At 35.7% G+C, this 15,468-nt stretch overlaps 2 protein-coding genes across 2 annotated transcripts in view; one reads left to right on the top strand and one right to left on the bottom strand.

The window, feature by feature from the left end:
• The window catches only part of MPLKIP (M-phase specific PLK1 interacting protein), a 138,266-nt gene extending 135,365 nt beyond the window's left edge, over window positions 1-2,901 (top strand). The window contains exon 3 of the mRNA XM_066343320.1: window positions 2,846-2,901. Coding sequence (XP_066199417.1) covers window positions 2,846-2,857 — 12 coding nt within the window. The 3' untranslated portion in view covers window positions 2,858-2,901. The remainder of the gene's footprint in view (window positions 1-2,845) is intronic.
• Window positions 1-15,468, bottom strand: part of CDK13 (cyclin dependent kinase 13) — a 128,515-nt gene that overhangs the window by 81,605 nt on the left and 31,442 nt on the right. The window contains exons 2-5 of the mRNA XM_066343315.1: window positions 13,766-14,407; window positions 6,787-6,957; window positions 4,938-5,077; window positions 3,266-3,436 (exon numbers count right to left, since the gene is read on the bottom strand). Coding sequence (XP_066199412.1) covers window positions 3,266-3,436; window positions 4,938-5,077; window positions 6,787-6,957; window positions 13,766-14,407 — 1,124 coding nt within the window. The remainder of the gene's footprint in view (window positions 1-3,265; window positions 3,437-4,937; window positions 5,078-6,786; window positions 6,958-13,765; window positions 14,408-15,468) is intronic.

The raw sequence follows: 15,468 nt of genomic DNA on the forward strand, positions 1-15,468 counted from the left end.
TCATATAATCCAGGAATTCTGCTTGAGTATGTATCCAAAAGAAACAAAAACACTAACTCAAAAAGATATATGCAGCCCCCATGTTCATGGCAGCATTATTTAGAACAGCTAAAACATGGATGCAATGTAAGTGTCCATCAAAAGATGAATGAACCTGACCAGGCGGCGACGCAGTGGATAGAGTGCGGACTGGGATGTGGAGGACCCAGGTTTGAGACCCCGAGGTCGCCAGCTTGAGCACGAGCTCATCCAGTTTTGAGCAAAGCTCACCAGCTTGGACCCAAGGTCGCTGGTTCAAGCAAGGGGTTACTCGGTCTGCTGTAGCCTCATGGTCAAGGCACATATAAGAAAAGCAATCAATGGACAACTAAGGTGTTGCAATGAAAAACTAATGATTGATGCTTCTCATCTCTCTCTATTCCTGTCTGTCACTATCTATTCCTCTCTCTGACCAAAAAAAAAAAAAGATGAATAAATAAAATGTGGTATGTATATATACAATTGAATATTATTCAGCCATAAAAAGGAAGAAAATTTTGACATGGAGGGAACCTGATTGAGAACATTATGATAAGTGAAAGACTGCTGGTTGCCACAAGCAGGGGATAGGAGATAGGTGAAATGAGCAAAGGTGGTCAAAAGGCACCAACTTCCAGCTATAAAATAAGTAAGTCATGGGGGTATGTACAATACACAGCATAGTGACTACAGTTAATAATACTGAAGTGTATATTTCAAAGTCACTAAGAATAAATCTTAAAAAGTTCTCATCACAAGAGTAACAATTTGTGGCCTATGGCAATTGAGGTTAACTGGATTTACTGTGATCATTTTACAATATGTACAAATATTGAATTGTTGAAACCAATATAATATTATATGTCAATTATACCTCAATAAAATAATTTTGAAAAGGGGTTATCTTTTAAATTCTATACTTTCTCACATACTGTTATAATACATTTAACTTATAACTGGCATCTAAATGTAACTTCTCATATAATAACACACTTTCTTACTTATCATATCTAATATAATTACAAACAGAATTATGCTGAGGAAACGTAAGAGGAGGGTAAAAATACATAAAAATCTATGATTTGCAAAATACAGTGCTATGCACTATGAAGCAATCAAACCCAAAGCAAACCAAACCAAAAAACAAAGATTTCTCGAAAGGAGAATAAATTATGACCACAAATATATAGAAGCCATAAATACTTTATATGTTCATGGCCAGTAGTCGTTTTTAAAAATGTTAAAGCATGGACAAGATCGTAGTAAGTAGAGCTCACTTAGTCATTCAGCAATTAGCCATTCAGTACCTTCTGTGGTCCAGTTACTGAGCTAGGTAGGGGATTATAACAGTGAATAAAGCAGGTATAGTTCCCATCCTTATGTGGAAAACGAGTAAGTAGCAAATCAATACAGTTATTCTGATAGTTATGAAGAAAAAGACTATCTGGGGCTCTTAAATGGTGTGTCTATATACAGGAGAAAATGGGAAGATTGGTCATAATAAAGCAACATAAGGCTGAGACCTAGTGGGTGAGAAGTGAAACCTCTCAAAGTGTGTGTGTGTGTTGGGAGTGGGTTTAAGTCCAGAAAAGCAGAATGTTTAAGGCAGAGAAGTGCACTGGTATATGTGATCATTCAAAAGACTACTATGACTGAAGTTTGGTAAGCAATCAGAAAAATGGCACAGATTGGACTGGAGAGACAGGTAGGTGGTATGACCCCACTGATCAAAGCAGGAGGTTCAAGGTATGCTGGAAAAAAAGCAAATATTATATATTAATTTGGCTACAGTATAAGGTCAATGATAAGCAATATTTCCACACAACCCTCAAGTATAAAAGTTTAATTTTTACTGCACAGTAAGAGAAATAATGTTTCCTTTTAATGAATAAAGGGATAGCAGGCTAGGCTCAGGATGCTAAAAACCTTGTTAATAAGGTTACACTGCTAATAAGCTACGTCACAAATCCCAGACATACTAGCTTAAGTCAAACCAGTATACTTTCAACTACACCAGGGGTCCCCAAACTATGGGCCTGCAGCCCCCTGAGGCCATTTATCCGGCCCCCGCCGCACTTCTGGAAGGGGCACCTCTTCCATTGGTGGTCAGTGAGAGGAGCATAGTTCCCATTGAAATACTGGTCAGTTTGTTGATTTAAATTTACTTGTTCTTTATTTTAAATATTGTATTTGTTCCCGTTTTGTTTTTTTACTTTAAAATAAGATATGTGCAGTGTACAAAGGGATTTGTTCATAGTTTTTTTTATAGTCCGGCCCTCCAACAGTCAGGGACAGTGAACTGGCCCCCTGTGTAAAAAGTTTGGGGACCCCTGAACTACACAGTAAGAAGTAATGAAACATATAATTAAGAATACAAACTAGGATAAAAGTAAGGCTAAGTAATATGGGCATTATCATGGACAAAACTAATGGAAGTGACAGTATCAAGTAAAACAATAATTCTTATGATCTCCATAATGAATATAGAATACTTTCAAACAGAAATTCCTTTATACAAAAACACTTACCATATATTATAGCAATCATTCTACACTGTGTTCCCAGAATAAGATTGTGTGTGTGTGTGTTTTAGTACAGACAGAGGCTAAATACCATGTTCAATCAGAACCTTATACTTTAATCTGTTTTATATTAGACATAGTTAGAAAAAAAAATTCTGCTCTTCAAAAATCAGAGTGTAAAGGAGTCAGCACTGGCTCCAAAATCTCACTCTGAGATCTAAAACCTACTGGCAGTAGAACCTTCCTTTCACCCGTTATTTGCCCTAATGATCATTACTATAAGAAATGCACCAATTTCTTTTCAGCTTTTCTGCTAAAAGCCAACCATGAACAAGATGCAGTTTATTAAATGCAATTTCAGGTAAGATTTTTGCCTCCACACTTTCAGAAATAATAAGCTTACCATAAAATTTCCTTGCATGTTAAGACATTATAACATTGAAAATATAAGGTATACATATTCTAATACTACCATAAACTCTTTCTCAATCACTAAACAAAGATGATGAAAAATTATACAGTGATGCTCGAAATACCAAGTACTATTTGTGTGATACTGGTAAATGTGCTGTGATGTTTACTTATGTGAATCAAAAACCACGAAATAAATAAATCAATTCTTCTACTCAACTACATTTATTTAAATGGTCCATATCTATAACTAAATCTGCAAGAATGCTAACTCATGAGTACACAATACTGGTTATGCAAATAGGCACACATACCTTTATCCTTCTTAAAATCCAAAGCATCTTCTTTATCGGTAACTATCTCCTTCATATTGATAATACTCTGGTGAGTAAGCTGCCGAAGAATTTTAATTTCTCGAATTGCTGTAATCGGAAAACCTTCTTTTTCATTATCTAGACGTACTTTTTTTAAGGCTACCATTTCTCCTATTAGAAAATTAAATAAATCAGGTTACTAGCTGACAAAAAACACATGACATTTTTCTTAATTTTAAATTCATTTTAATTTATAATTTTGTTCCAAGTTCTTCAAATTGCAACCCACAAAATATATTTTAGTTTCAAACATACATTATAACGTTGATAGTTCAAGAAATTAAATTTTAAGATATTTATCCAAACTGTGGAATAACAAACAACTGGATAAAGAGATAGGGTAGGTCTACATGTATTATTATTTTATGCTCAAGACTAATGAAAAAAAGCATTATGAAGAAGAGTAGATACATTACACTGCCATTTTTGAAAAGTAAATGAGAAGAGGATAAATCTATCAAATATCCTTATATAATATATGCTTAAAATCTCCCTGAACAGATAAGGAAACTGTCAATTGTAATGCTGAGAAGCTATGGTCAGATATATTCATTCACTTGCCTAAAGTTGCCCAGTTATCCAGTAATAAAAGTGGGATTCAAAATCTGGTTTCACTGTCGCAAAAGTATGTGCTCTTTCCATTCACTAAATAAACAGCCTTATAATTTAGATATGTGCGTTTGAATCAGATAAAACATAAATATTAAATAAAACACACATATGCACACACATAAATTCCGTGATAAGAAAATAATCATCACTATAATAAAGGTCTGTTCATTCTACTTCTTTGGAGAAAAAAGGAATTCTTTACTTAAGAAGAATGTTTATCCCTTTACTCATTAAAACATACTTTATTCATTTTTAGAGAAATTTAATTTGAGGATAATTTTTTTTTATTACATAGCTTTAAAAGTTATTTAATCTCTTTTTTATAATGCAGAATCATCATTATCAATATTATTCCATCCTGTAACTGCCTTCCGGAGGTTCTAAGCATAAGGTAGTCTCCCCTATATTAAATACCCTGAAATAGCTATGTTATTTTAAACTGGTTTATTTCAACAAAGAATTATAAGATTATACTCCGGCTCAGTGTATTATAAAATATATAGCCTCTGACAGTTACTTTTTCCTCTTTTTCAAGGCTTTTTAAAACTTTCAGGTTCCTGATTATGTTCTAGAAAGATCAAGCTGCTAAATCTGGCCTCCAAATAAAAGGTAATTTCTACAGAAAAAAAAATATTTTGGCCAAAATAAAAGTGTTGCATAAAGCTTACTATAAAAAAATTCACTATAAAGACTAGTAACATTAATATACTTTTTTCATGATTACTGACAACATAAGAATTTGTTAAAGGAAAAGAAACCTAAATGCCAGATTACAATCACAAATACTAAAGGAGCAGTTTTAGAAAATATAAATATACGCATATCCACTCATATGTATGTACTCAATTCTTACACAACTGAATATATAAAATAAGACAGAACAAAAACATGTTAATAAAAATTTAACATTTTTCTTGAAAATTCCTGAAGTTATATATTAGAAAAGAAACACAATTAATACATTCCAAACCTAAAGATTCACAGCATTTCGCACTCTTACCAGTATCTTTATCCCTGGCCTTGTAAACTTGTCCATAGGTACCTTCTCCAATAATTCCGATGATATCAAATTTATCCACGCAGCGTTTTCCCCAGTCAATATCTTTTTCTTTGATTTCACCATAGCGAGGCCCACATATTCTATCAAATATAGTTCTGAAGTTTTTATATACAACCAAGCAAACTAAACAAACGGTTAAAAACTCAATATTCACCCACCACCCAATCTTATATCCTTTATTTACCCCTACCCTTCCACATTTGTGATCTGAAACAAGTAACCCTGGAACTTAGTATTATAAATTATCATGAAAGTCAAGATATCATTCTCCACACTGACTCTTCTTCTGTAGACTAGTACTAAACTGAAAAAGAGAAGAAGTAAAGCTTGTATGAAGGACTTTCAGAAATAAAGGATCATTTTTCAGTGAGTGGACAAAACCAACATTAGTATGAAGAGTTAAATTTCTCTCACCAACCTCCAGCAGAGTTCTTTTTTATTCATGTTCTCTCTCTCTCTCTCTCTCTTTCTATATATAATATATATATAAATGCTTTCAAACATTACCAGAAATTTAATGACAAATTTAGAATTATGATAGCTAAAATTATCTTAAAAATAAAAACACCATAAAGACTTTTAGTCTAAGAATACAAAAGTACTACTGTATTTCCTTATATATAAGACGCTCCCACGTATAAGACACACCTTAATTTTGGGGCCTGAAATTTGAAATAAAAAAGTATTACATAAAGTTACTGAACTCAAAATTTATTCACTATAAAATTCATACAACTCTTCATCACTGTCAAAACTTCCACCCATTAGCTTGTCCTCATCTGTGTCTGATGACGAATCACTGTCTTCAACAATGTGCACAAAAACAAGCAGGAAATGCAAGTAAAAAAAAACTACAATCACTGTATAAAGACACACCCAGATTTTAGACCCCAAATTTTTCAAAAAAGGGTGTGTCTTATACATGGGGGAACTATGGTAATAAAATCAATGCTCAGAAATCCACTCTTTAAGTATATGTATGTGTATATTATACATATAAATATTTGACCTTTTTCAAAAACATATGTAATTTTATAGTATTTTAATATTCCAGTAGAAACAAATTTAAGTAAAGAAATACAGCTCAAAGGAAGACTATTTTAACAGTTTTCCAGCTTCCTACTCCATACCAGAAAAATCATCTTACACTCGGTGCTACCTCAACAGCAACACTGAAATCAGATCTAACTCAGTCTTACTCACACTTGCATTCGGTTTAGTTGTTTTTTTTATTTTTAAAAAAGGAAGACAACATTCTCCCCACTTAACTGATGAACAGGTCTCAAAGAAAGAGTTATTTCCAGGGACTTACTTGAAGCTAGTTTGGAGTAAAAATTTCAAACCTTCCGCCATTCCATCTCTTGCAAAATGAAGAATGGATTCAGTTATGAGAGCAAAGGACTAAAACCAAAGGAAAGTCTAGGAACTTGCCTATTACTAGTTTTGTTTGGGCTCACTTAATGCTGACTTCCACCATGTCCAATGTCAGTGATTCTATATTATTTAAATACATACCTTAATTATAAAAGTTATCTTTAATACAATTCCTCCCAAAATTCATACATTACAAACTGTGAAAGAAAATTCGATTTGGTTTTATTAGTCATTCTGAATACGTATGCAAGCAATTATTAATTTTTTTCATAGCTCTAAAGAGTTTATTCATATACTTGAGTTGAAAAAATAAATACACTTTTATTTTAAATCTTAATTTTGTGTTTTATGATTTTTATGTTGATATAGAATCACCTCTAGTCAGTTTAAGAGCAGAAAGAATACAAGCACATACTTAGGCCTCCTTTTACTATGTAACGAGGTTGCTGGTTTCTTTTCCTCTGGACTCTTCGAGAGATCATCTCCTCCTGGTAGCTCAGGGGGCAGTGGTAAATCAGCAAGGAGACATCGAAGTTTCTTCTCTACTTCTTTTTTAACTGCTTTTACTGAAATATTTCCTCGTAAGCTAAAAAGAAAAGAATAAGACAAAAAAAACAAAACCAAAATTTATTTCCTTGAGAAATAAAAATGCAGCCATGCAATGGCAAAATATTAAACTAAGTTTCTTATTTTCCAGATAAAATAATATAACTATATTCAACTGAAAAAATAAAATTGGAGGGTAAAAATGACACAAAATCAGATAAAAACTAATGAATTTTGAACAAAGTATGGACTATCAATAACGGTTCATTAATTTTTAACAAATGTACCACACTAGTGTTGTTAATAAGGAGGAAACTTAGAGCACCAATTATGGGGACTTTGTAATTTTTCTGTAAGTCTAAAACTGTTCTAAAAAATTGCATTTTTAAACAATATATAATTACTATAAAATTACATTAAAAATGAAAGTCAATTGTTTTAGAAGAGTCATTAATTTTATAATAACATTTGGTTTGATGCTGGCAAAGAGACAAAAACTGTTTTAAGAAATAAATAAAACTACAAGCTATTATTTATCATGCCCATTTAAATAACAAACAATTAATTTAGCTTCATTCCTCTACAGGTTAATTTTTCTAAACTGGACACTGATTCTTTTAAGTATTTTTAAGGTTCTACCTTATCAGAATTGCAGGTGAAGTTTCAGCTCAATTAGTTTTATACTTTTTATGAATGCAAAAAGAGCTCTGATTTCTAAAGTATATCTTAACTTGGTAACTTGTTATTCTAAAACTCCCAGATACTACAAAATCTTTAATAATATGACATGTTGAGAGAAGCTTACAGTGATAATAAAATTTGGCCTTCACATACTTTCATAGTAGTTAATGAGTTCCATAACAAAAAAGTTTAGTAAAACTACACTGCTGTGGTCATAAGTTACTAACAAAGTTATCTACATCTATCATTTAATTTAATTTCTTAAAACAAAACTTCTAGCCCTGGCCGGTTGGCTCAGTGGTAGAGCGCTGGCCTGGCGTGCTGGAGTCCGGGTTTGATTCCCAGCCAGGGCACACAGGAGAGGTGCCCATCTGCTTCTCCACCCTTCCCCCTCTCCTTCCTCTCTGTATTTCTCTTCCCCTCCCACAGCCAAGGCTCCACTGGAGCAAAGTTGGCCCGGACGCTGAAGATGGCTCCATGGCCTCTGCCACAGGCACTAGAATGGCTCTGGTTGTGACAGAGCAGCGCCCCAGATGGGCAGAGCATCGCCCCCTGGTGAGCATGCCAGGTGGATCCCGGTCGGGCACATGCAGGGGTCTGTCTGACTGCTTCCCCGTTTCCAACTTCAGAAAATAAAAAAAAAATAAAATAAAAAAAAGAGAAAGAAAAAAAAAACCCACACAAAACTTCTATTAATTTAGGACAATAATATTATTTTACAACAAATTGATCCTTTAATACCATCTGATTAAAACTTTTTCAATAACCACAATAAAATTGTATATTTTCTTCATAACCCTGTTATTCACCAAAAGGTCTTTAACAGAAAAAACATGCTCAACAGAAAATTGTGTTTCAGTTTTGTTCTATTTATTTTTTGCAGTTTTATTTTTAAAGTAATGGAATCACAGAGCCCACTTTTCAACTTTACTGTCCTCCATTCAACAAATATGGACTGTATACGTCTATGTGCTAGGTATTACATAAGGTACTGGAGATCTAACAACAAAAAGAATAACAATTAAGACATAGTTCCTCTCAGAAAGGAGCTTACAGTTTTTGAAAGATAATCAGGTAAGCAACAGGATAAAGTACTACACAAATAGATTCTCAGAGTAATGTGGTAGCTAATGGGTAATTTAATCAGGATTGAAAGACAGTAAAAACTTCTTTCTAGAAAAGACACAATTGGAACTGTCTGAAGATAAGCCATTTTATGGAATTTATTTAGAAAACTGAGGTTGCTAACTTGTAATTAGACTTTAGTAAAAAAAAATCTCATTTATCTGAGGATTCAAATCAACATCTGGGGAAAAAGTAAACTAAGAGTCTTAACTTTACTTATAATTTAAAATTTTTTAAATTGCCTATATTCCAAATATAAACTTCAAATTCAGCAATATTCCCAGACTTATGAGAAATACTGCTTTTCAAAAATCACATTATATAATTAAAAACACTGTACTTTCACTGAATACTTGCAATAACCAAATTGCAAATGTGATTTTTAAAAACTTTCCATATAATTTAACAACAAAAACAAAAAAAATGCCTTAACAAGAAATATTCAAGACCAAGAGAAGAAACTTAAAATATTTGACTGATGACCATAGAACTAGATTTGAATGAAAAGAAACGATGTTTTGGTATGGGAAACTATATACTGTCAGTCTCCAAATTAATCTATACATTTAATCGAGTCCCCAAAAAACCCCAAGGAAGGGTCTTTTAAATACAACCCAACAAGCTGACTGACTTTAAAATCTATCTAAAAACAAAAGCAAAAAACTGCCAAGAAATTTTTATTTGGGGGGGGGGAGTGGTATTAGCCGTCATACATACAGTTACCTATCTAAAAAGATCTCAAACCAGAAGCCAAAGAAAAGCTGGATGAACTATTATATATATATATATATATATATATATATATATATATATATATGTATTACTGTCTGCCCAATGTTTTGTAAAACACTATGATTTAACTATCAATATTTTTAAATCAGAAGATTTACATAAACATTTGGGTTCCAGGCTTCTTGTAAAAAATAAGTTAAAATCTCTAGCAATACTGGGACCAAATTCGTATCTAGCAGCATTGAAGTTGAGGCTGAATAGCAGGGCTGTTCACTAATCAGTATGTAATTTATTCCATCCTTTCACTTTTACATTATTTGCTTTACCCTATAATAGAAATTTAAGTTTGAGAGCCAGTATACCATGCATCTACAAAAGCTGAAACAATAAAGTACTAGCAAAGAAATAATTACAGAAGTTAACAGAAAAGAGAGTTCAGAAACACAATTATCTATAAGAATTTTTATATATGGCATCACAAATCAGTGATATGGATTATTCAATAAATCATGTTACCATTTGGATTTATTAGTCCACCAGGTGATAAGGAGAGCCATATCTTTCTTCTTCATTTAAAAACCAAAAACAAATTTCTGTGAGATGTTAGTTAACCTTTTTTAAATTTATAAACTCAGAAGTTTTAAAGGAAAAATAATAGATCTGACTAAAATTTTTTAAATGGAAAACATCAATATAGTCAAAAACAAAAGACAACAGACTCTGAAGCAAAGGTCAAAATACCTAACATTAGCAGTGCCTACAAATCAAATAGAAAAAGGAAAATGATCGGAAGAAAAAGCCAGTTTAAGATATAAACAAGCAATTCACTGTAAATGTAGAAAGATGCTCTACCTCAATAATCAAAAAAATGCAAATTTAAATCATTACATATTTTAAAGATTATAAAAAAACTGAACATTGAGAATGTTGGTGAAGTATTTTCATACCTTTGGGTGCATAAATCTGTACAGTCTAATTGAGATACAATGTGGCAGTTTCTATCAAATCTTTAGAATGTACATACTTTGACATTCCTCAAAACTATCCTACAAAAGCTGCCCACATGTACATGAAAAGGCAAGTTTAATAGCAAACAATTATAAACCTAAGTATCCATTAATCAACAGCAAAATAGTAAGAGCATAATGCATCCATTCCTATAGATAGGAATACTGAACCTATCTACACCAAAACGAAAAAAATCTCCAATACACTGAATAAAAACACAAGTCAAGGAATATTATGCACAGTGTGATCCTAATATTTTTAAAAAAGAAAACAATATTGCCCTGGCTGGTTGACTCAGCAGTAGAGCGTCGGCCCAGCATGAGGAAGCCCCAGGTTCAATTCCCAGTAGGGCACCCAGGATAAGTGCCCATCTGCTTCTCCACCTTTCCCGCTGTCCTTCCTCTTTATCACTCTCTCCCTCTCCCGCAGCCAAGGCTCCACTGGAGCAAAGTTGGCCCAGGCGCTGAGGATGGCTCCATGGCCTCTGCCTCAGGCGCTAGAATGGCTCTGGCTACAACGGAGAACCATCCCAGATGGGCAGAGCATCGCCCCCTGGTGGGCATGCAGGAGTCTGTCTGACTGCATCTCTGCTTCTAATTTCGGAAAACTATCAATCAATCAATAAATGAAATAAAAGAAAACAATATATATAAAAACATATAGTTAACAGTCTATCTTATGATTTTCAGAGAGTAACAGATTCCAGGTCTAGGAAAGAAGCAGCAAAGTTCAAAGTGAGCCTGAAAGATATCATGTGGCTAGGAAACAAGGATGCACTCAAAAATCAATGGGGTTGTCAGGCCCTGGCCGGTTGGCTCAGTGGTAGAGCGTCGGCCTGGCGTGCAGGAGTCCCGGGTTCGATTCCCAGCCAGGGCACACAGGAGAAGCGCCCATCTGCTTCTCCATCCCTCCCCCTCTCCTTCCTCTCTGTCTCTCTCTTCCCCTCCCGCACGCAGCCGAGGCTCCATTGGAGCAAAGATGGCCCGGGCGCTGAGGATGGCTCTGTGGCCTCTGCCTCAGGTGCTAGAATGGCTCTGGATGCAACAGAGCGATGCCCCAGAGGGGCAGAGCATCGTCCCCTGGTGGGCATGCCTGGTGGATCCTGGTCGGGCACATGCGGGAGTCTGTTGTCTGTCTGATTGCCACCCCGTTTCCAGCTTCGGAAAAATGCAAAAAAAAAAAAAAAAAAAATCAATGGGGTTGTCAAAAGGACAATGGAGTCAGTTTAAAAGAGTTCTGAACTGGCCAAATTTCAGACAATTGGAGCATCAAAAGGGAAGAGTGACTGTAACTGGTGTTGAATAAATCTTTGGCACCACTCATGTTAGCAGTAGCACTCAAGAGTCTTAAGAAGCTTTCATATGTGTGAAACATACAAACACATTCAAAGAAATAAGAGTAGAGACACAACAAAAGAAAATAGCAGAAAACACAGAAAAGAAGGTGAGTCAAAAGAATTTTTTAATGAGCAAGTATGAAATGTGCCACCAGCTCATTAAAAGACACATAAACAAAGAATATCCTTAAGTGTTCACAGGGGTATGCGCTGAGTTCCTAAAACTATCTCGAGTAAAAATATATCTCTAAAGAACATATGAAGAATAAAGAGAACAAGTCTCACTGGTCCCAAATTACTGGGTTCTCAGGTACTAATGGTAAGTGACTCATTTCTGCACTCACTATAGTACTGGAAAACCTATTACAGCCCTTACCAAAGTTACAAATCACTACTGTTATGAACCTTCAGTGTTTCCAGGTAACAATCAAACCTGGAAATAACACAATTTGTGGTAAATGGGATAACACTTGATTATACTAGATGGGGTCTATGGGAAACATTTTTGATTGTAGGAAAAAGGAACCTCAGAAGCCATGAAAACAGGAATTCTGTTTTAAGTTATAAAATGTTCATAATGTGGCCCTGGCCACTGGCTCAGCAGTAAAGCATCACCCAGCGTGTGGAAGTCCTGGGTTCAATTCCCAGTCAGAGAACACAGGAGAAGTAACTATTTGCTTCTCTACCCTTCCCCCTCCTCCTTCTCTCTTCCTTCTCCTCCTGCAGTCATGGCTCAAATGGTCAAGTGAGTTGGCCCCGGAGCACCAAGGATGCCTCCATGGCCTTCCCTCAGGCGCTAAAATGGCTTGGCTAAGCAACAAAGCATCGCCCCCTAGTGGGCTTGCCAGGTGGATCCCAGTCAGGGTGCATGCAGGAGTCTCTCTGCCTCCCTGCCTCTCACTTAATATACACTGGTCACAAAAATTAAGGGATAGTTATCACTTCATATTCATTTTGAAATATCCCCTAATTTTTGTGAGACATATATATATATATATATATAAATTTCATAACACTAACCAAAGTGAGTACTTGAAACACCTAACCACATGACGTTTTTATTTACTTGTTTTCAAATTCAATTAGCTAGGAAAACTGCCATATATTTAGTTGCTTCTTAACAGAAAGTAAGAAGAAAAAAGCTCTAATTTCTCCATAAATATAAAAAAAAGTAAGTGGTATAATAGGTAGGTATAACACAATAGCACAATGCTTCTATCCCAGCATACATTTAAGAAACCTTCTTAGAATTGCATTAACTTTACAGCTACTCTTACCCTTATCCTCTTAAAAAAATTTTTTTCAGATAAAAAAACAAGTCACACCTCCAATATTCATAATAAAATCTCTAACCATGTTAAAGAAAAGCATTCCACCTTATGGGTTTTCTGTAATCAATTTCTAATCACAAAAAATTTACAATAAAAAAACCCGAGTAAACTAAAGGAATAAATTTAAAAAGCCATTAAAATCGGTAAATAGAAAAGGCCACTGAAGAAACTCAGAAATAATCAAGACACATGTTTTACATCACCTAGGGCAAACTCTCTCATAAAATGTCCTGTCTCTGACAGCATAATCGAGCAATACTAAACCTAAATAAATACTGGCATTTCTAAGTCCCAAACGCAAAACTGATATATACATTTTATCCCAAGCTAATGGCAAATTTTTCCTGGGATTATTAGCATGAGCTTTATTTAAGTTTGTCATTCTACAAACAATGTGCTTCATTTTAAGAAATAAATTAGAGGAGGGATGCATTCGGAGAGACACTAGAATCTATGTAAATGCAATAAATAAATTTTTTTAAAAAAGAAAGAAATTAGAGAATTAATCCACTTGCTTATAGTCTTTCTTTGTAAAGGCTTTTTTGGGCAAAAAAAAAAAAAGTCAAATAATTTCTCACTTCAAACTCACATACATTTTTCTTTAAACAGTTACTTATCAAATTTTCTGTACTTACTTATCAGCATCTTTATCTTCAGGCAGCATAGGAGGCAAAGGTAATGGTGGTAATGTAGAGGTCACCAGAGCTACATGTTGCTCCTTCTCCTTGACTCCTATGCTTGGTGTAAGTGGTTTGGTTTTCTCTTTAAGAGATACTGGTTCCTCCTTTGTAGCAGCAGATTTACTCTCCTTCCCAACCACAACTACTTTCTTGGCGGTTTTATCTACAATCAAATTATTGTCTACCTTTGTTACCTGAAGAGGTGGCTTTGTTTTTGTCTTGTCATTTTTTAAAGTTCCACCACTTGAGGGAGAAGGTACATGCTCAATTTTAAGTTTCTTCACATCCTTCACATGGTTGGTCTGGGATGCGCTGGCACCAGCTTCTGTATTCCCCTTCGTAGGAGTAGAAGTGTTTGAAGCTTTGGCAGCTTTGGCAGTGGCCTCAGCAGCCTTAGCTGCCTCTGCAGCTCTTGCTGCCTCTGCAGCTCTTGCTTTTTTATTCTTGTTCAATTCAGCTGCCAGGCTACTCTTCAGGGTTAGTGTGCTAGGAGAAATGCTAGAATGGCGACTCCTGGATCTAGACAACCTGTGTCTGCTACGAGATCGTGAATGCCTAGATGAATACGGGCTTCTGCTCCGGGATTTGGCAGATCGTCTGGTGGAAAATAATATTTAGTCAGTAATTCAGAAAAGTTCAGTTGAAATTCACATAAACTGCTAACTTGAGCCTGTGAAATGATTTATTTAATTTCAAAATCATACTACATTTTAGCGGTAGAGCGTTGGCCTGGCGTGCGGGGGACCCGGGTTCGATTCCCGGCCAGGGCACATAGGAGAAGCGCCCATTTGCTTCTCCACCCCCACCCCTCCTTCCTCTCTGTCTCTCTCTTCCCCTCCCGCAGCCAAGGCTCCATTGGAGCAAAGATGGCCGGGGCACTGGGGATGGCTCCTTGGCCTCTGCCCCAGGCGCTAGAGTGGCTCTGGTCGCGGCAGAGCGACGCCCCCTGGTGGGCAGAGCGTCGCCCCCTGGTGGGCGTGCCGGGTGGATCCCGGTCTGGCGCATGCGGGAGTCTGTTTGACTGTCTCTCCCCGTTTCCAGCTTCAGAAAATACAAAAAAAAAAAAAAATCATACATTTTTTGTGGAAGGATTTTCAAAAAGCAAAAAGTGCTTTTAAGTAGTACTGGTGATCTGGTGGCTATAGTTTTCCTGAAAATAGTAATTATCTTAATCTTGATCTATCCTACAAATGCTCAAAGATAAAGTTAGATGAAAGATCTCTGTGAGAAAAAAATACTGTTAAGAATTAGGAGGGAAAAAGGGTGACAAGGCATCACTACTGTCTAAGAAAATACAAGTAGGCAACAAGGATACTAGTGGTAGCAGTAACAGGGTAAAGTCTGACTGATCTTTTACCAGGGAGATAACCTCTAAATCTCAAAAGCACCATGACCCGTTAAATTCCGAAGCAGGTCAGTCAACAATAGTGAAAAAGACAAAACCTGGCATTAGGCAATAAGTAAAAGTCTCTTGGCCCTGGCCGGTTGGCTCAGCGGTAGAGCGTCAGCCTAGCGTGCGGAGGACCCGGGTTCGATTCCCGGCCAGAGCACACAGGAGAAGCGCCCATTTGCTTCTCCACCCCTCCGCCGCGCTTTCCCTCTCTGTCTCTCTCTTCCCCTCCCGCAGCCAAGGCTCCATTGGAGCAAAGATGGCCCGG

Source organism: Saccopteryx leptura, chromosome 6, assembly GCF_036850995.1.
Source record: "Saccopteryx leptura isolate mSacLep1 chromosome 6, mSacLep1_pri_phased_curated, whole genome shotgun sequence".
Classification (NCBI taxonomy): domain Eukaryota; kingdom Metazoa; phylum Chordata; class Mammalia; order Chiroptera; family Emballonuridae; genus Saccopteryx; species Saccopteryx leptura.